The sequence below is a fragment of the Gastrolobium bilobum genome, unplaced genomic scaffold (genome assembly GCF_033153095.1).
Source record: "Gastrolobium bilobum isolate Gb01-03AN ecotype WA unplaced genomic scaffold, APGP_CSIRO_Gbil_v1 utg22371, whole genome shotgun sequence".
In the NCBI taxonomy this organism is placed as follows: Eukaryota; Viridiplantae; Streptophyta; class Magnoliopsida; order Fabales; family Fabaceae; genus Gastrolobium; species Gastrolobium bilobum.
Window position 1 is genome coordinate 54,462 of NW_026896417.1, and position 22,092 is coordinate 76,553.

Genomic DNA, 22,092 nt, shown 5'->3' on the forward strand with positions numbered 1-22,092 from the left:
AGATGAAAAGCTTACTCTTACATGCATAAATAAACACCACTTTCTCATGGGTTTTGCCTGTGCAGATGCCTTAAAGTCAAAGCAAAGTAATCTTTTACTATAGAATGTTAAGTTTGGGGACCACATCTACTAGTAATTACATAGTTTTCAATTCCATTGCTGCGCTAAAGTCCACTTACAATGCTTTATTAGACTACTCCTAGCTAGTTTTCAAACGCCCCCCCTTGTATTTGTTACATTATCAAGCCAAAGAGATCCTCAAAGATATGATATAATAAAAGCTGCAACTAGCTAGCTTGTTTTCTCATTTCTGCATGCCATGGTTGGCGCATTTTGATTTCCTACATCACCACATGTGTTGGGCATAAGATTCGTTATGGACTTGGACTCATGACACCCTATTATAAGCGGCTTCTGAGGAGATCTTGTGTCATCATTTCACTATCCTAGAGTCTAATGGGAGAGCTAGCCAACTTTGTTCAGGGATAACCCTTTTGTCGCATGACGGTCGCATTATAGGGTCATCAAGAAAATGAAACAAATCAGATTCATGTGCTTTATATGGATTTGAATGCTCTTATATGTTTAAAAGTGATCATGTTGTATAATTACAATCACTCACTGATAATGAAATAAGAAAAATATATATATAAATAAATGATTATGATTAAATAAGATAACTGCTTTTAAAAATAAAAGGATCCAAATCCATTTAATATAAAATATAAATTTAAACCAAAGGGTGTCTCTGTGGCAATGAATCAATACAAGGATAACATGTGTCAACACATACGTGGCTGAAGGATGTTCATGCATATATAGAATCCCTCTTGCTGATTTTGTTTTACTTATGCTGTACATTATTGTATAAAAAAACAACACACTGATAGCTCTTGATAAAATGGTAAACATCAAACACACTGAAGCGTAACAGTGACTAAAATCTAAGTGTTCTCCATCTTTTTACTTATATATTATGGTAAGAGTGTTATTTTTCAATATATCACGTGAGCAAATTTGTTAGGCAATATAGCGAATTATGTTTGCTAATATGTCACGTTCCTGGTGATGCACAAGTTCGCTACCTGGAGTAGCGAACTAGGCTGTAATAAATGCTGACAGCTTTGGCAAGTTCGCTGCCCTTTAGAGCGAACTAGGTGTGCCACGTGTTTGACATGCACCTAGTTCGCTGAGGGTCTAAGCGAACTATGCTGACATGCACCTACCAATAACAGAGTGTCATAAGTTCAGCGAACTATGGGGCTGGTGCCACATGGCACATAGTTCGCTTGGACCATCAGCAAACTAGGTGCATGTCAAACACGTGACACGCTTAGTTCGCTCTAAAGGGCAGCGAGCTTGCCAAAGCAGTCATCATTTATTGCAGCCTAGTTCGCTACTCCAGGTAGCGAATTTGTGCACCACCAGGAACGTGACACATTAGCAAACAGAGTTCGCTACAGTGCCCAGCTAACTTGCCCACGTGACATATTGAAAAATAACACTGTTGGTGTAGCATACAGGTAAAAAAGATGGGGAACAGTGACATTAACAGGCCTTGGCCGTAAGTCTCAGCTTTAATTAATGTCGGATGCAGAAAATAAAAAGCTACTATAGTTATATTCTGCATTCCTTTTTTTTATGAAATTATGTATGTCCTGTTAGAAATATTAAGAATCAATTATAATATTAAAAAAATTTATTATAATTTTAATATTAAGATTCTTGATATTACTCATTAAACGTTATATGACCCAATTAATTACTGATACATTTAATCTCTATCATATCAATGATTTGGTATATGATGGACTTACCAGATTATAAGTTATGGAATATATATCAGGTATGGTTCTCTCTCCCTTTCAACCCTAATATCATTCTCTCCATCAGACTACATATCAAGAAAAGAAGGCTTAGAGAGAGAAACTACCCCAATATAATTGTTTACAAGATGTTTGCTGTTAAACCTTCGTCATCGTTTCTGGGTATGTCTTTATCTCTTATATATATGTGAAAATAATGTATTCCCAAGATTCCTTTATTGTGTTCTTATTTTATGATTTATGAAGATGATATATTATGCAAACTAACATGTGATTGCTGGGCGAATGAAAAGGAATGCAACGTTTTGTTTTGGTTTTTTCAGTTTCACTTTTTAGTAGAATCGGAATATATTACGCTTTTTAATTACGTGTCTCGGTTTTATTTTAAAAATGTATCACATACAAAATTGAATCTATATGTTACGTTTTGTTCCATTTTAACACGTTTTATCAAACTGTATCTTAATTAATGTCATATTGAATTATTTTTTAAATATTCTAATCGATTCATCATTTCGTGATTAGTCCGATTCGGAACAGATTCTGGAATTAAAATTTTAAACTTCTTCCAAATATAATACCGAAGACGATCGAACACATGCTCTCGCGTCTAGTTACTCAATTCCCCGGAGCCAAATAAACTACAATCGTTTGATATGTCATATTGAATCTCTATTCCATGATTTGAAAGCAACGATTTTATTAACTTTCTCGAAGGATATTTTTGAATGGGAATAAGTCTCTCATTTTGTCTGAGACAATTTTATTTCATGCAACATACAAAAAAATTAATGAAACCCACTAAAGAAAATAGAGAAAAAAAAAGCGGATCTCATTCAATTTTAATTTTTTTTTTTTTTTTTTTTTTGTAATATCTCATTCAATTTTTTGTATGTACATAAAAGACTATATTCCCTTTGTGTATTGGATGGACTGATGTTGGATGTTTTTCTTAAATGTCGAGCGCTAAAGATGGAAGGGCTCATTAATTAATAAATTTATTATATCTCTAACATGTTTTTTAAATGAGAGAATTTGGCACTAAATAAAAGTATAGACAAATAAAAATAATAATAAGGATGATCAAACTTGAAGCAATGGATTATAGGTGTTCTAATATCGCGCATGTTATTAACCAATTTTAAGCTATCTAATGAAGACTTGAGAATGAATTTATACTATCTAATGGATTATAGGTGTTCCAATGGATTGCCGTGTTTTTTTTTTTTTTTTTAATTAATTGTGCTTAGAATTGAATGTATGTTTTAACAATCAAGTCAATATTTTTAATAATGACTTATTCAATGTTCTTCCCGAGGCGCGCTATAAATAGCAGTGTTTAAAAATTCGGCACGGTCATCGATTCGGTTGAGGTCAGGGGTCACGGGTTCAACCGAGGGGCCAAGGGATCACTACGCTGACCCGGTTTTATATATTAAAAAAATATAAATAGATATATCCTATATGAAAATACTAAAAAACAAATCACCAATCATCAAAGATTCAAAATATACTTAACATAATTCACTAATTAATTATAACCATAAGTCAATATTATACAACCTAATTAAAGTATCAAGATACCAAAGTACAAAACTCATATTCTAATGAGGTCACTACACTGACCCGGTTCTGCCTCTTTTGATAAGGTCTCTGACAAAGGAAAATTTAAAGGAAGTAAGAATGAGTTTTTGTTTTCCATCGACAACCCGTAAGGATTTCATTTGAAGGGGTAACATTCTTACCTTTTCTAGAAGATTCACGGTAGTGAGATGAAGATTGAAAACATTTAGGTCACTAGGAGAGAAGAGAACAATTAGATTTAGGTTTGCAAGCATTTTTATTTATTTTTTTAATAAAACAATGTTGTTTCATGGAAAAATTTTTTAAAAAAAAAAATATGCAATGACCCCCTTTGACCCCTCTGACCCGGGAGGCACTGAAACCCGGCCGAATTTTGGGGGTCGGAGGGGTTGATATGCATATAGGGTCCAACTTGTAACCCCAGAGGAGGGGTCAAGGTTGACCTGAGTCAACCCGGGAGGTGGGACAGAGTTTTAAAACACCCATAAATAGCAGTAACTTGATCAGTAAAGCGTGAAGCAGCAAACAAATGTTGCTTTCACGTTTGATCCGACACAACTTTAGAGTTTAATCCAACTACTCTTTATTTATTTATTTTGATATTGATTCATAGAGAGAATCAATAAAAAAAAGCCATTGGGCAGTTAGGTGTGAAACAAACAACGCTCAAATGTTCAGTCATTCGATTAAAAGGATTGCTACTTACCGCATGCAATACACGATTTTTATTGTAAAAAAATAAAAAAATAATGTGTTTGTAAGATAAATGTAAATTGTTTGTTTAATTTAAGGGAATTACTTTTCTTATGTTACATAAATTTTTTTTTATCTCCTACACTCACATTTTTCAAATGGGTCCAACAAATTTTTTTTTCTCTCACCTCCAACTTTTTTTTCTCTCTTAATTTTTGTTTGAGCATGAGGTAATACTTCTCTTATGCAACATAAAAGAAGTATTACCCTTAATTTAAATAAGATACTAAATCTCATTTAAAAATTCAAAAAATCCTCACTAGAAAATAGATAATCAATAAAATATTAAAATTTGAAAACAAGTAAAAAAAGAGATTATTAGGAAATAAAACAGTAAAAATGAAATGTATTTTTCAACAATAAAGTCACATATTAAATAAAGAAAGAGAAGATTAACCCCGTATAAAAAAAACTTTATTTTATTATGTAGGTGTAGATAATAATAAGGACATAATTTTCAACCAGGAATTGTGGAATCTGACATTTTTTCGTAAAACACTTTACGGTTCCCTGCTGCAAAAAAATTTTGTTCCGCCACTGATTATAATTATGTATTTCAGGACATACATAATTATAATCGGTGGCAGAATATGACTTTTTTTCAGCAACGTAAGAAGTAGATTTCTCAAGACTTTACTAGCATTCATTAATTTAAGTAGTTAATTTAATTTTGTTTATTCTCTAATTCTTCCAATCACTTTACAAACTAGACTTTCGAATCAATACTTTTTTTTTCTTTACTACTACTTAATTAGTACACTGCTACTTGTTTTATTCTAGTCGTATTCGGTAGCAAGAGATGTTTGGTATGTCGATTCTTTTTCGTTGATCTAGTGTGGGGGGAGTTGCTAACTTTGCTATAATACCCATCATACTGTAATTGAGGTATTAAGTATTTATTGATTGTTAATTTATTATTATTATTTTTTATTTTTTTTAAATTAGATTGATTGTTTTTTTTTTGGAAATAATAGGAAATTAAAACAAAAACACAACAAAAAGAAACTAGGCACAAAGCCTAGACCAGTGAACACCTATAGTGTCACCATACAGACTATCAATACAACCTGACGGTGGACAATCAAATTCCTGAATAACCCAAGAGAAACCATAAGAGTAAGAGGCTAGAAAGTCCGCTACTCTATTTTCTTCACGGTGAATGTGAGACATATAAATCTGCCAATCTCGCTGCATCAAATTTCGAATACGATTCACCAAATTAGCCGCAGGGTAATCATGGTGGCACCCATTTGTAATGAGCTGTTGAGCTGAAAGAGAATCTCCTTCGAGCCAAACTTGCCTAAAACCTCTATCCCAAGCTAGCTCCAAACCAACCAAGCAAGCCCATAACTCAGCATGCAAAACTGTACCTGAGCCTAAATTTTTACAGAATCCGACGATCCAAGTTCCTGAGGCATCGCGAAAAACTCCTCCACACCCAGTCCTAGTACCATTAGCATCACATGCACCATCAACATTAAGCTTAATCCAATCCACAGGAGGACAACACCAAGCAACCAATCTCTCTATTCGATTCCTTGGTTGATTGCCCACTCCAAAAACAGGGTTAGCTGCAAGAGCGACACTATCTCTGAAACCAATTGCTGAACGGATAAGTGAATAAGCATTCTGGCGATCACCTTCAAAAACCCAAGAATTCCTACATTTCCAAATTTTCCAGGCTAAGATTCCAAATAAAAGAGGCCAGTCCGACCCCATCCCCCAATCCTTTGAGCTGTCTAAATTAGAAATGATCCAATTGTGCAGGTTGAGGTTGAAAAATTCACGCTGATTTATATGAGGCATTATCATGCACCATACTTCCTTTGATTGTGGACAGTCGCGAATAGTATGAAGGATAGTTTCACTAGACTGATTACATCTAGGACACAGATCTGAAAGAGCCATATGGCGGCGGAGTCTACAAACATTAGTCATCAGCTTCTCCCCTGCCATTAACCAAAGAAAAAAGCGAATTCTTTCTGGCCCCTGCCATCTCCAAACACTTTCCCAAGGAAACTGTTGGATTGTAGTATCTTTGATGGCTAATATTGCATATGCTGACTTAACAGTAAACTTCCCATCTGTCGTTCCATTCCAAATTAGATTGATTGTTAATTTTACAGTAAGTAGTCGTTAATAAATACATACATACATATATATATATATATATATATATATATATATATATATAATCTTGAAAAAAATATCAAAATAATTTCTATACTTAATAAATATATAGATAATTTTTTATACACATTAATGTACTAAATGCATAAGTTTTAAGAGCGATCTCTAATATATCTTAGTATTATCAATTATGTAAAACTGGAGTATGTTACCACGTACAACCCAATTGGGCCAGTTGGGCTTCTTATTTAGAAACTGACTAAAGTATAAAAGTAATACGACTCGGTTGGGCCAGTTCTTACCCCACGTATAAATGTAGGATAAGATTCTCTCATGATACTTAAATTGAAATGGACCTAAATAGTATATGCCCAACCAAGGCCAGGTACAAAAATTAAAGCTAAAGCCCTTGCTAAGCCCAACTTGTTTTAGGCCTCATAACTTCATTTATTTTACACTGTGTTGAATATTTTTTTTTTTTTTTTTGATAACAACTGTGTTGAATATTTTATAAATGAAATAAAATGTGTTCTTATATTTTATTGACACTATGTTGAATATTTTATAAATGAAATAAAATGTGTTCTTATATTTTATTGATTCTTAATAATATCTTTTATTATTATTTTTTCTTTCTTATTATTGAACATCTATTCAATAATTTTTTCTGACAATTTTTGTTTTTTCTTATCATTTTTTCTTTCTATTATTTATCAGCACCCTTAACCATTTTACTTTTATTTAATGTCCTATGCTCATGAACATAGAGTAGTATAAATTATAAGCCATTAAAATTGGTCTAGTAAAAAAAGATTTGAATAATTTGAATAAGATTATAAATTTGAACTTCAGTGCCACCATTATATTAAAAAAAATTAAGTGCAAACTATGGATTTCTTTTTATCAAATCAAATTTCTTTTAAAAAGTGGTATCTATTCACTAATTATTTTTCTTAACTTTTAAAAATTAAAAAAATAACATTTTCAAATTTATTACTTGCATATTTGATTCTTAAAATACAAAACCACTTTTTAGAAACAATTTTCATTGCACTCGCAAAAGTGTATCAACTTGGAAATATAATTCTATTTACTAATTAAAGGGCTTTATTAATTTACAACAATATGAGAGAGAATATCTCCTATCACTCTCACAATCATATAATGGGATTTACATAATTATATATATAAAAAAATATAAAAGTTCATGTCTCTGCAGAAAAATAGACTACTTTCCTATAACTGGAGAGTAGTTTTTCCCTTAATTAAATATCACTGAAATTCAATTTTCTTTTGCTCACGCAGATACTAGAGTCACTAGACAATTGATGGTAGCCAATAACTTGATCCATCGTCGCTAATAATCAAAATTCAAATATCTTACGTCATTATCAACGATTTACAAGTGACCAACGGCATTGGAACCACCACTAATCACTAAAACCATCACCTTCAATATAAGGGTGTGTTTGGTACAGGAGAAATTTTTTGGTGACCGAGAATCATGATTAATGGGAATTCAGTAGAAATTGAGTTTACTTGGAATCTTACGAAATATGTGTTTGGTTCGCCAAAATATTACCGGGAATATTGGATAAAAATTATTGATTCCATATTTGGTTTAGAACGAAATATGACTTGGAATATGAGGTTATTTTACAAAAATAACCCCAAACTATTTTTACTTTTGTAATTGATAGATTAGGTCTAGATTTTTATGTGTATTGGGGTATTTTTGTCTCAAAATTTATTGTTGTGCTTTCCCTTTACTTGGTATTCTGATTGGTATTCCGAATTACCATATTATTTTTGGTAATCTGAATAGTGACTTTTCTTTATAAATCAAATTACCGGTAATCCTTGGATATCCGGGAATCGTAATTTATTCCTTCTACCAAACGTGGTAATTACATTTACCAAAAAAGGATTACCGGTAATCTCTCCAAAAACTTGAACCAAACACCCCCTAAAATAACATTATAAAATATTTAAGACAAGTTAAATAGTCCTAATAGCAAAGGAACTTGACCCACTACTATTAATCAACATCTCACTTCACCACTTTCTTTCAAGTTCCCTCTATTACACATTATCATATCCATTGAGCATTGTATCACATCACTAATCACTTGCTAAACCACTTATTATATTCACAACTTCTCAACGGCTAGTTTATTTTATCTATATATGTCCCCTATAGCAAAGGAAGAAAGAGGTTCTTTCATTATTCACAAGACTTGTCATCATGACTACAACCTTCATATTTGTGCCTGAATCACATCTTATCTACTAAGTAGATGACTTATACACATATTTCTAATTCACACCATCGAACTATTTGCTAGAGGTACTAAACTTTTCATTAACAGTCATCTCCACCTTTGTTCGATAGATATATTTACTAGCTCTTCAGCTAGATATTGATGTTCATCTCCGAACATAAAATAACATCTTTTTTAGTATTTCCTATAAAAAAAGCTCAATATATAATAGAATAAAATTATTTTAGTGTGTTTTTTTTAGTCGATCAAAACAATTTTTTTTTCTCTCTCAATACATTTAACTAAAACCGAACAAACTTAACGAATTTCATTTTCTCCCTATAAAACTGACGTGCACCCGCAATAATCCCTAAGACTTAATTTTGATTAAAAAAAATTACTAAACACAAAATGGTGGTAGTTTAATTGGCATATAGGAGCTAGGCAGGTGGGGGTGAGAGCATGTGTTCGAGTCTCCACAAAATCACATTTGGGAAGGGTTTAAAGCCTTAATTCTGGACCCGCCCCGAATCGAATTAATTGCGATATAATGAACCGATTAAAATATTTTCAAAAAATAAATAAATTACTAAACAATATCTTCAGACTTAAAAGAAGTTGTATTTAATGTGTAATGGGCATACGATACTTTTTTGTGTTGATAGATATTTGACACTTAGTATATAGATTAAGCAAAATTTGTGGTTTTTCATAAATACTATAACATAAAATTTATTATAATACTATTTAAATTATACATTAGTTTACGCATAATATAGCTAAAATACTAAAAGAGTCATGTATAAAAAAAAAAAAATACTAAATGAGTAAAAATTATTAATATTTTTTCTCTATTTCGTCGTGGATAAGATTTTGGAAAAAAAGAGTGTTTTTCTAAAAGACAAAAGTTTATGTTTTTTTAGCAGTTTTTATCTATATATTTCTGGAAATATATAATTATAATATTAAAGTTATATTTTTTTATTTTTTAAAACAAAATTTATAATTCTAACATTATAACTATACATTTTTAAAAATACATAATTAAAAATGGTAAAAAAAATTGTGTCATTTAAAATAAAATTAATTGAACTCTAAGATTTTATAATCTAAATGTTACCAAAAAAAAAAAAAAAAAAAAGATTTATAACCTAATTTTATGACTAAGAAAATTCAAAAGAAACGGAACCAACAGAAGCAGAAAAACGTGAACACAAAAGTGGTGTCAGTGATGAGCTATGGCATGGTTTTGCATGTTCAGTTCGAATCCCAAGTGGCAGAGGTAACCGCAAATGCATCAGAACTCAGAAGCACTTTCCCCGTTAACCTCATCCGTTACTCCGCCATGTGCCGACGGAACACCACCCTACATCGAAGCATCCAAATTCAAAACCAAAACCCTCACATTATGTGTCTTCCCCTTTCTTCTCTTCTCCTTTCTCACTCTCTCTCACACACACACACACACAACACAGCAAATGGCAATACCTATTCTGCAAAACGAGCTTCGCTGCTTCGTCCAATCCATGTACGACGAGGTACATATAATTTCACCTTCCACGTTTTGCAGCTTTTCACGACGTCGTTCAACTGTTTGAGGTTTTTTTTTTTTTTTTTCAGGGAATTGTTAATGAGCAATTCTTTCAGATTCAGTATATGAAGGAAATGATTCGGAACGATTATGCTGTGAGAGCAATCACTAGCTACTGCGTTTCTTGCACTAGGCTGTTTTCTACTTTGTCGGATCAAATGTAACTAACGATAACCTTCTTCTTCTTTTTTTTTTTTTTTAAGTCTTACTGTTTATTTCGTTTCCGTAATTTCTGAACTTAGGTTTTTTTTTATGCCTTCTGTGGTTGAATTCGTTTATTTAATTGTTGCCCGTTGTTCTGATCTGCAGCTGCCAAAACGAGGTTGATTTTCAAAGGGTTCGTGATCTTGCTTCTGAACTCTATGCAATATCATGCAGGTAACTTGTAACTACGCTATAGGTCTACTGTAAAATGATTTATTTATTTTTTAAATAAATTTGGTGCTGAGGTGGCTATTTACTAAATTTACTGAATTTCCTTATAAAATGTTTTGATGTGAATTAATTGCTTCCAGTTATGTATGCTGTTTGTAGTTTGTTTTTTTTTTTTATTATTTACTGTTCAAAATGAAAATTCCCTTGTATAGATGGGCAATTTTTCCTTCTAATATAATGTATATCAAATTAAATGCTTGATTTTCCTTAAATGTTTTACATTCAGAACGCAATTTTCTTATGTTGACATGCATACCCTGCTTAAATGCTTGATTTTTCTTTGATGTTCTACATCTTCAGAACTCAATTTTCTTATGTTGACATGCATACCCTGCTTAAGTGCTTGATTTTTCTTTGATGTTCTACATCTTCAGAATTCAACTTTCTTATGTTGACTGAGCATTCCCTGTTTAAGGGCTCACGAGATATTAGATGTGTTTTTATTTTATTTTATTATTGTTTTTTGTTTGTGTGTGTGTGGGTGGAGGGGGGGTTGTCTTCTATCCTCTTTGTGTTGTTGCCTACCATGTTACTACTTACTACCATGTTTCCTAAGTACCAATCAAAAGTATCAAATCAAATTTCTATGGTATATTCATAATTCATGGCTGTTGTCAGTGGTCTCCAGAGATCGCTGGGTTATTTCATTTTTAAAATAGAAAATTTAATTGTTGGTTAGCTTTTAATGTCATATCAATGGTAATTGGCTTTGTGCATAACTATGACCTTTTTAATTAATTATTTCTTACTTTTAGATATTTTCTGAGCAATAAATTACTGTGCTTTTCTGTGCTCATTGCAGTTTTGGCGCAAAGAATGTTAGATTTGCATGTGTTGATCTTCTTCATGCTTGTGAGAGGAAAGATAAGAATTTGTAAGAAAACTCCACCATCATGAATCTTTAGTTTATTTTCACATGTGACATTAGATAAATTTCCTGGTTATAGTGGATGAATGATCATTGCTCTGATGCACTGTTGTATTTCCCCAAAACTATGTTCCAAATCAATCAGTTATGTGCATATATAGTATCTATGATCTATTTGCTGATACTCTTATCCATTATCATCTTACATACTTTTCCTCTTTAGTACCTCAGTTCGATCCTCACCGCCTACATTCTATTAATAAATAATTAAATATTGTGGAGTTTTTTTAACATAGGTAGATAGGTCTGTGCATTATCGTGTTAGAGAAATATGATATAAAATCATTGATTTGGTCTTCACCTAATAGCTTAAGTTTTTGGGTTAAAATGGTTATTTACATGTGAGCATGGAGTTTTTTTTGTAAAATACTGCATATAGGTTGCGTGTGTTAAAATGATACGATATGCTACGTAGAAGAGAACGGTAGCAGTTAGTTGTCATGCAGGTAGTTGTGCAGTTGTGTAGTTCAGTTGATGTGTTTGATGAGTTGGTTATCAGCTAGTTAGGAAGTCGGTGTCTGTTAGTTGGTCCCACGTGCATGGGGACAGTTAGGGTCAGTAGGAGTACAACAGTATATAGCCATATGTCATATTGTAAAGAAGGCATGCAAGATATAGAAATCTCCTTCAGTTTCTCCTTTACATTATCCTTTTCTCTCATGCGTAGGAGTTCTCTAAAAACAGTCCTGTGATGAAAAAATTAATCTGATCATGCAAAATGGAAGTATCAGGATTATGTTTCATCAAATAAAGAGTACATTAGCATTTATTTCTTTATGAATTGTTTTCCTTAGGTATATTTTATAAATAACATTCTTAATGGAACTACGGTCAGTTGAATGCATAATTTTTGAAAGTCACCTTTGATTGATTAACATTGCAGCAAATCCTATATGAAGAATGTTGTGGAGGATTCTAGTCAGCGGAATATTTTTTATTATGTTGCTTTTGAAAATATAGTCTTAATACTACTTATCAAACCTATGATGCAAATTATTATAATTAATGATAGCAGAATTTCAAATTACTACGCAGACGCACAAAATGAGAGTGGATCATTGAACTATTGTTATTGTATATAAAACTAAAGGATCATAACAATCAATTATTTTTTTTCTTTTCCTTATTGTTAGATCCTCTAGATTTTGTTCAATTCTACCATTTTATAATGGTAAAGATATCCCCTTTTCTTGTGATGTTTCAGCTGCTCCCAGGCTTTAAATTGGACCAAGAACAGATTTTGTCATTTGAGGATAAAACTTGAAACCCTTGTGCAGGTATATCATTATCACTTACTAAAGGTTTGGCTTTAAAGACTGGTCGAATGTAATTTCTCTTTTCGCCGGCTTTTTGTATATAGTTTGAATAGTAATTGGTGGAAACTGATAACCTTAACCCATTTTGGCAATCAGAGTTTGATGTAAAACATTTAAAAGAATTTTTGACTATATTGGCTTTTAGTGATTGCATATTGTGCTTATAAAATCCCTAATTTACTTTTTTTTTTCTTTTTGGTGTATTTTGTGCGAGTCGCAGTTGGTGCAACAATTCATATTTGACATATGTTAATCTAAATTTTGTCATTACAGGGAAAAATTAAAGGCCGGACATAAAAATGTTGAAAAAAGTGTTTTTTTCCTGGAAAGACAACATTTCTCTATTTGCTGCCTTTACTTGTAATTTTCTGATTTAAATCCTTGTATGTTTTTATTTGCTTAAATTTGGTGTTTCCTATCATACTAAATTTAAAGAGTTTATGGTCAAATCAAAGCTAATTTAAACATACAGTGATTAAATTGAGAAGATTAGAAATGAACAAAGTGACAAACCAAAAACAGTTGCTGCATACATTAGAGCACTTTCCTTTAATTAAGTTCAGAGGCATTGGTTGGGCAATCTGTGGTGGCTGTGTGCTGTTCTTGGTTTCTTGGCTGGGATGAAGTGCCTTGATATGGGAAAACCTTTATCCTTAGACTTGCTCTGTGACGGAATTGGTTCCGTAGCCTCTCTTGGTACATTGTTTCAATGAGACATCAGAGAGTCCCACTGGTATACATGCAGTGGGACTGAAACCTCTTTTGTTTTGTTATGTTTTTGTAATATTCAGTGTGATTTTTTCTTAGCTTTATGTGAGGATGATATCTTATTCTCCCCAGTACTCATTACCTCTTAGTAATAACATTTCTTCTGTTAAACAAAAAAAAAGGGAAAAAGAAGACAAAGCAAAAAAAATAAAATTTTGACTCTTTATTCAATTCTAGTAGTTTGGGAGATGATAAACCTTTATGGGAGAAGATCTAAAAAACTCAGATATATTGTGATTTTATTGTTTACTGTGAGTTCATTACTTGCATTTTCCTTGTGATGTAAAGAGGCAGATTGATCAGGAAGCATGCTCTATTAATGTAATATTATCTTTCTAAGGTTGGTGTTATATATGTGCACTAAAGAGCAATCCTTCTATTTACATTTGTCTGTGCTATTTTCTCAAATTTTTTGTTCCTTCAAGTCATTGTAAATCAGGATGTTGTTAGGAACTTCAAATCTTCAAATGTTCTTATTATTTTCTACTCTACAACTCTTAAATGTACAGATGGAGAGGACTATTATTGATCTTCTGAATATTCAGTGAAAAGAATGGATCACTTATGATATCCACAACTGAAGCATATCTGGTTGAGATTTCAGATATGATTTGTTGACTTCAGTTGCTGTTTTCTATGCCTTAGCCTCAGGTTTGGGTCCAGGATAATGCCATAATCTGTATTCAGTATAGCTATGAACCTGTTTTATCTGTGTATCCAATTCAGCTTCATAGTCTGGTTTTATAATTAATGGGGTTTACACACCCACATATATATATATATAGGGCAATGCTTTTCTCTTGCTATAGGAGAAAACATTGCCTCATGTTGTGAGGCATTGAAATTTGAGCCCTTATTTATTTTTATTTTTTTAAAAAACAGTGGGGCCCACGATTTGTTCTCTCTGTTGGAAATGGAAACTTCTCTTGCAACAAGAGAAGTTATTATCCCATATATATATATATATATATATTCAACTTGAATGGTTTGAATTTCCTTTTGAAGGTTGCATTTGGGCTTTGAGAGTTTTACACTTCAAGAATTTTCTTAATTATAATAGGAACTTTTACTAGTGGCATTTCAAAATGTGGATATGTTCTTTGGTTGCTTTAATATTGATATTCAACAAATTTTAGCTGCAAAATATACTAGTTCGAAGGTGGGCAATTGAAAAGTCCTTAGTAGTTTAAATCACGGGGACAGGGAGGAGGGGGTTTTGGGGGAGGGGTGTTGGATACAGCTACTACATGTTTGTTTATGCCCAACAATAGGTTAGCCAAATGGTGTGGAATTACGGTTCCTTGTAGTGATAAAAGAATAGGATCCTATCAAGCTGCTGTAATTTTTTGCTGTATTTTGTTTTTGTTTCTTGTTCTTTTTTCCTTTCTTGAAAATGCTAGACAGAAAGGTTCTGTATTAAAAACTGGTTTTGATAATAATGCTTTAGTCTGTTGTTATTTATGTCCAATTTGAATTCACAAAATAGTGCATGTTATAAACATGTTCGACCATCTAATCCAAAAGGTTGGGTTTTGCGATTACCCTTACATGTAAAATTTGGTACGCCCATTATTTGATGCTTTTGGGGACTGGGAAGAAAAGCATGGTAGTTTTGCTTTATATTGGGCTATCTTTTTCTATGGAGTTAATACATCTATTAAGGCTTCCATTCTGTTAGGATGATTTTAGATTTAGTGTCCATTACAGCTCTCAATTTATAGTGTCATGAACCAACTATTCCCATAGTTTAAGCTGTTAGGTTAGGTGATGACACATGAATGGTTTTATATTACATCTCTAGCACACCTCCTAACACGAGTTAGTTGGGCTTATCACGTGGACAAAGCACAAGCCCCTCAACTTTTTATTAGAAGAATAGGGGCCACAAGGATCGAACTGTAGATTTCTTGGTTATAGAGGCTTTATACCATGTCATGAACGAATTGTCCCAAAATGTTAAGTTATTAGGCAAAGACACATGAATGATTTTATATTACATCTCCACCTTAGAACACTTTTAGTCTTAGCTAATACTGTGATTTTTGTTTGATAAAATATAATAGATCCAGGGAGAGAGAAACATTTATATTACATCTCTAACGTAGAACACTTTTAGTCTTAGCTAATGCTGTGATTTTTTTTTTGATAAAAAAAAATATAATAGATGCGGGAAGAGAGAAACACATGTGCAAATGCTTGCATGCAAAGAGATTTTATTATGGAAAGCTTAAAGAATGGATTGATCTTCTTTAGAGTAGCAGACATTTTCCTTATAAGTAACCTAATAATCATGTTACTTTCAAACCTGAAAACTCGAGTTTGTGTCGATCTTATTTAACTAAAATTTTCAATAATTTCTGGAGGTTGTTCCTTGACATAGTATTTGAGCCTTTTTATTAGCCAAAAGGTCATGAGCCACTTGTGTCATTTTGTTCCTCTTATGTCAATCTGACCTAGCACATCTAAGTGATTGCATTTTATTAGCTGTATGGGATTGCAACTATTTATTACTTGCCTTCTTGAGTAGCATCTTTTGAAAGGAAAGAAGGAAAGGCTAATCCAAAAGAGGCAGAGAATTAATTTCATATTGTCAACTTTTTCAAAAATGAAATATTCCCAGTAAAGGAAAGTCTCAATTTTAATATAGTATCATAAGTAAAATGATATATAGAATACCTGCCCTTTTTTTTTCACCAGCACATACGAGAATGGTGAATAATCATAACCACAACTCAAAAGTATACTTTTACGCAATTATGGTGACATGCGCTAACATGCATGTCAATCTGATTTTTTATGTTAAAAGTAATAATAAAAAAAGAAAATAAATTTTTAGAAAAACTACCTGCTAGCAATAGGTTCTTCAAACCCATTATCCGACATATTAATATAGATATACTAGTGTTTTTCACCTCACCTAAAAATTGTCTTCTCCCATGAGTTAAACCATGCCATGCTGTTTTCAGATTGTTTTTTGTCTTTAGTTAAAGGGAAACTTGAAATTTAAAGAGAGGGCCTTCTTTCTCCAATGTCCTTATGACCTGAGAATCAGAAACAAATTTTCCTAGTAAAGTTAGTGACACAGATTACTATCTTGGAGTGTCTTAGTTGTGCTATAACTTTCCTAGACTTCATTTTGGTATTTGTAATTGTCTTACTATCTTTGCCATCCGAAGAAGATAATTACTAAGAAAATTCCATATATGGTTGTACTGTATTTTTCAATAAACAACCAGCTTAGAATATTTCAAAACACTTTTACTTGTCACCAGTTGTTTTGTCTTTCCATTTTTTTTGTCACCGACATTGTATAACATATATATATTGACTCGCATTAAATTTAGGGAGATTTACAATTTAGGAACTTCTAGAATAAACTTTCCAATTTATGACCATTAACCCCTCCACTGCTTAATTTGGTCAATACATGTTTAACACATTAATCACTTGAGTAGTTAAAGTTCCTAATTTGGGAAAACAAATTATTAAGAACTTGTAATCATAATTCTCCCTTAAATTAATGTGTCCATGTTTTTAAGGTAGAATGATTGTCATAATTTATGGGCTTAAAATAAGTGGCTAATTTCAAAGCATTAAACATAATGGCATTGAAATTGTCTCATTAACTTCCATAAAAGTACAGCTGTACTGCCTTGGCATACTCTAATGACTGTTCCTTTTATTTTTTTTAGGGTTCCGGTACACTTAGCAATTAGTGGCCAATATTCAGCCATATGTCCCATTTACTTGAAATGTAAATATAAAAATATTTTATTATATTTAATATTTCAAATAATTGGGACACATGACTAAATGTTGATTATTAATTGTTAAGGATTACCGGTATCCGCACAAAAGACAGGGCACCAGAGAAACCTTCCTTACAAATAAGCAGTAGACCTTGACAAGCTAAATAGATCTTGCCTTTTTCTTAGAATTTTCAATTGAGGAAGATATGGGGTCTAATATTCTCAAAAAAGGCATGACTCACTTCACAGGTCATAATTACAAGGACACAAAAAGAAGAAGAAGAAAAAAGAAGATTTTGGTGAGATCTTTGCTTTGTTGAACTTGTAATAGGGGTGATATAATCTTGATGTTATTGTAAAAATTTACCCTTAAGGGAAATATGTTTATTCAAGTCTCTGAACAAGTGTTTTTGCCAACAGACAAATGGGCAGTACATCACTATTTGGCTAAATCCATCAGCTAAAAAATGGAACGTTGTATGACACTCTCAGTTCAATTATGGTAAGAACATAGTTCGATGCAGTTTAGGCAAGCATTCCATTTTTAGTTGATGGATATAGCCAATGCTGCCCAGCTGTATGTTGGCAAAGACACTTGCAAGAATTTGTTTATGTAATCATTTATATTCAAAATAAGGAAACTAATCCACTTCTGCCAGAAAAAGACAGAAAAAATTTGTTTGCTTTTACTTCAATGTTTTAATGGTGTTTTAATGTTTAGCTCTCACTATGATTGACCAAAGGGTAGAGGGGATCATGATTTACTGCCTATAATTTTTAAACCATTAGTAATATATGATAGTGTTATTTACTGCCCCTTGTCATTGACAATGGCATGAGTGTTAATTTGTGAATTATAGTGGCTAATATCACAAGGATCAATGCTAAAACATATGATTAGCTGACAGATAGTTCCTATCTGGCATACATTCAGCATTTGTTTTGGAAATTGTGCAATCTGGCACTCATGCCATGATTGCCATCTGACAGATAGTGTTATTTGGTATGAGTTTGGACATAATTTAAAAAATGAGGAAAGGAAATTGTGCTGCCATTTGTCATTGACAATGGCATGAGTGTTAATTTCTAAATTCTATTGGCTAATTTCATAAGGATCAATGCTAAAACATATTATTATCTGACAGATAGTTTCTATCTGGCACTCATTCAGCATTTGTTTCACTACTCATTTAGGGTGTCTAAATCTCCATTGAAAAAAGACGCACCTCTCTTACAAGATGATCTCTTCCAAGCAAAGCCTTCTTCTAGTTTTACTTCTCTAGGGTGGCAGCTTTTCTTACTTTTTTTTTTAGTAAAAAATAACTAAGAGAATTCTCAATGGAATCCTGTAAGGAACTAAGGATACATACATTCATTGTTTGATGAGGTAAACAAATCCTTGTTAAGTGATTAAATTTTGATCTTTTGCTAAGTTGATTGGAAAAGGATCTCTCTAGGGTTCCCATACTCTACAAAATTATGTGTTGTTTTTCTTAATTTTTTTTTTTTTGTGAGTATGGCTGTTACGACTTGCATTTGACATGGGGAGCTTGGAGGAATATTCCTGAAGAAATATATCCAGGAAACCATTAGAAGGCCAGGCCAGTCTGTAATTGTTGTATAGGGTCGGTTAGATGGGATAGTTAGGTAGTTAGTTGGTTAGTTGGTTAAACACTTATGTGAGAAGCCTAGAGGCTGTATATAAGGGAGACTCACCTTATCGATAGATATCTTTTGGCTATTCAGTTTTAAACTGAGACATTCCCTGTGTGAAGGGAGAATTCCCTTGTGAAGAGGATTTCCTCTTCTATTCTTACATTCTTCATTCATCAATAATACCATTCTTTTCTCTCATTTTCTCTTCTTTTTTTTCCTTGTTCCCGAAAATTGTTTTCCCAATTCCTATCTTTAAAAAATCCAGAGCTGTAACAATGACATTGCAAGCTCCTTATATATGGAGTGACTTAAGATTTGTTTCAGTATCTTAAATTTCAAACTACATTCAAGCACTCTTTTGCTGAATTTTTTCAATATATTTTTCTCTTTGGAGAACTGGCATCAACATCTATTACAGAAATTTACTTTCTAACCATCTTTTGCATTATTGCTGTTAAAGACTGTTCAGATGTTTGGCTGTGTTCCCTTGCCTTTACTTGCAGGGGGTAGTGAACGATCAATTTAGTTGGATATAGTCTCTAAAAAATGCTGGGGAACCAGATTGACTTGAGCAGCTGATAGAAAAATATTTCACAGATGTAGACACGATCCTTTGAGTTTTCTCCTCATATGTAATGATGTTGCTCATTTCATGGTTTTCTATTATCGAGCTGATAATCTGATACGACACCAGTCCTTAAAGAGTATTGTAGGAAGCATAGCATATTCCCGTACCTCAATGCTGACTCAGCAAATTGGTTAGTAGGGAATACTCTAGAAGTGGGTATAGATAATAAATAGAGGTATGTGAAGTGTGAGGGTATCGGAAATCTTGGATTGGAATTGGAACTTGGGAGAGAGTGAGGCCTCTCCAATTGTCTCACACTATATTTACATTTCTGCATTTTCTGGTTCCTTGTATTTTTCCTTTCCTTTCGGTAATTGTCTCTATTTCACTGTCATAGTTTGTAATTGTCTCTTGATGAAAATATATAAAATCTGAGTATTCAGACCAAAGTTCCTTGGTTCTCTGTTTTTTGGTTCTGTTTGTGTGGAAGGATCCTATCATAATCTATTTAGTTTTTCTGACTAGCATTTCTATACCTACATCTATCATAATCTATTTAGTTTTTCTGACTAGCATTTCTATACCTACAGTGATATTCCAAAAGTTGGCCTCCCTAGCTCGTGAAATGGAGGAAAAGAGCGCAAGGTAACTTGCATTTTCTATCTATTACAATTATTTGAGTCGTTAATTAGGAACCTTTATTCATACGCTGTGCATCTATTTGCTTTGTTATCATTTTCCTGAATTGGAGATGGGCATTTAGTCTATATCAGGAACCAGTGCTTTCTAAATGGTATAAAAATGCGAAAAGAACTCTTTTTAAACAGAATGGCTTTACTTTTTTACTTCATACATCTGTCTTTTTCTATTTTACTTTTTTTCTTTTAGATTATCGTGAGATTTTTGTCAATGTAAATCTTGACCTACGAGCATCAGCTGTTGAGCAATGGCTCAGTAATTGTTTTGGTAGAGATTCAAAACCATGTCTAGCCTCCACCCAATACTTTAAGCTGTATAACCAAGTGATTAGAAGTTTAATCCTTACTGTACCCATTCTTCATAATAATAAAATAAATGTCAGCTCAAGATAAAGTGAATAAGTGCATTTCCACGCTTTTGCTTGAGGGGCAATGTCAAAGATTTTGAAGTTAAAAATAAAACCAGTCTTAGACCTTCACTAATAACTTTTCATTTATGGAGTTGGTTTCTAACTGTTTTCATTAGTAACCTGAAAAAAGTGAGAGTACTAAGTACAGTTTGCAGCATTGAACACACTGTGGAATATAAAGCTAATTAACATACTTCCCACTTCCCCTTTTTCTGATATTGTGCACAATTGGTTGACACTCTGCCACCTCCAACCTCTTCTCGTGTTTGTTTGTTTGCATTTATCAGATATCTTTTAACTATTTAATGTAATATGTTTAAAGATCATTGATTACAGCTTGTGGAGTTTTAGTCCTGCTATTCAAGTTGATACCATCTGGTAAGCTAGATATTTTTTATATTTTATCATTTCCAAGTACGTGATGAACCATTGCATGTTATCATGAGAATGAAGGTAATATAAACATAAAGCATTTTGTTTTTACTAAAAAAGGAAAACAGAAAAATTAAAGAAAATTTGTTATACAAGTTTTATCGCAATTTTTCACAGTAATTGATATTAGAATCCTACCAGGTACCTTTATTATGTTAATGGACATGGATGCTAATGAGAAATGTGCTTATAATGCATTTACTGCTAAGAATAATGTGAAATGAGTACTTGTCTTTTGAATCTTTGACTGGCCTGTTTCAATAAGTGACTGCTTTTATACAAGAAGTACTGTTTTGTTCGAGAGATGACATGTAGTATTGGATTATGTAACTAAAAAAAGATGTGTATTTGTTTGGAGCTTGATTACTTAGTTGTTTCTTTGGAATTTGTTAAATTTAATATTCGTAAATTTCTTTTTTTGGTGTGAACAGTAAAGGTGATTGAATGGTAGCTTGACTTAAGAACCACTCGTATCCTTCAGCGTAAGATAACCCATGTGATGACATCTCTTCTCTCTCTCTCTCTCTCACACACACACATGCACATTTGCTTGCTTGCAGGGGCAGGGTACACACAAACACCTTGATTGAAAATTTTCAGGTATGTGCAGAATCGTAGACCATTATTTGTTAACAAGAAGAAAGTTCATGACTTAGTGTTCTTTCAAAACATGAATCATTTCCACTTCCTAAATGTATTCTTTTTTAAGCGTATGTAAGAATGCTTATGTTGTGGGGAAAGCCGAAAGCTTTTGTCTTTCATAGTATCCTCATAAACATCTTTTCCATTGTTTAACGTGATACAGTGAACGATATAGGTCTTTCATTTTTATCGTTTTATGTATATAACGGAGTTTATACTCTATAGAACATTAACGAATTCTAAGAATAAAATTTGAAGTATTGGAGCACCTTGTTCGAATCCCTCATGTCACCTTATTAGAGACACATTTTTTTAACCTAAGAATATGTTTGGATGGAGGGATTC

The 22,092-nt window shown here is 32.5% G+C and overlaps 1 protein-coding gene across 3 annotated transcripts; it reads left to right on the forward strand.

Annotated features, from left to right (window-relative positions):
* The first annotated feature begins 9,908 nt into the window (after positions 1-9,908).
* LOC133299623 (histidine-containing phosphotransfer protein 1-like) lies at positions 9,909-21,821 on the forward strand. Of its 3 annotated transcripts, none has more exons than XM_061499101.1 (7): positions 9,909-10,092; positions 10,175-10,305; positions 10,455-10,523; positions 11,383-11,454; positions 12,713-12,785; positions 14,102-14,243; positions 20,156-21,821. In XM_061499101.1, exons 1-6 carry the CDS (start codon positions 10,033-10,035, stop codon positions 14,138-14,140), a joined length of 444 nt encoding a protein of 147 aa, XP_061355085.1. In that variant the 5' UTR covers positions 9,909-10,032; the 3' UTR covers positions 14,141-14,243; positions 20,156-21,821. The 3 variants fall into 3 exon arrangements, with proteins under 3 accessions (XP_061355085.1, XP_061355088.1, XP_061355087.1); XM_061499104.1 differs by lacking the exon at positions 14,102-14,243 and having other exon boundaries at positions 20,156-20,210; positions 21,537-21,549; XM_061499103.1 differs by lacking the exon at positions 14,102-14,243.
* The last annotated feature ends 271 nt before the right edge of the window (positions 21,822-22,092 follow it).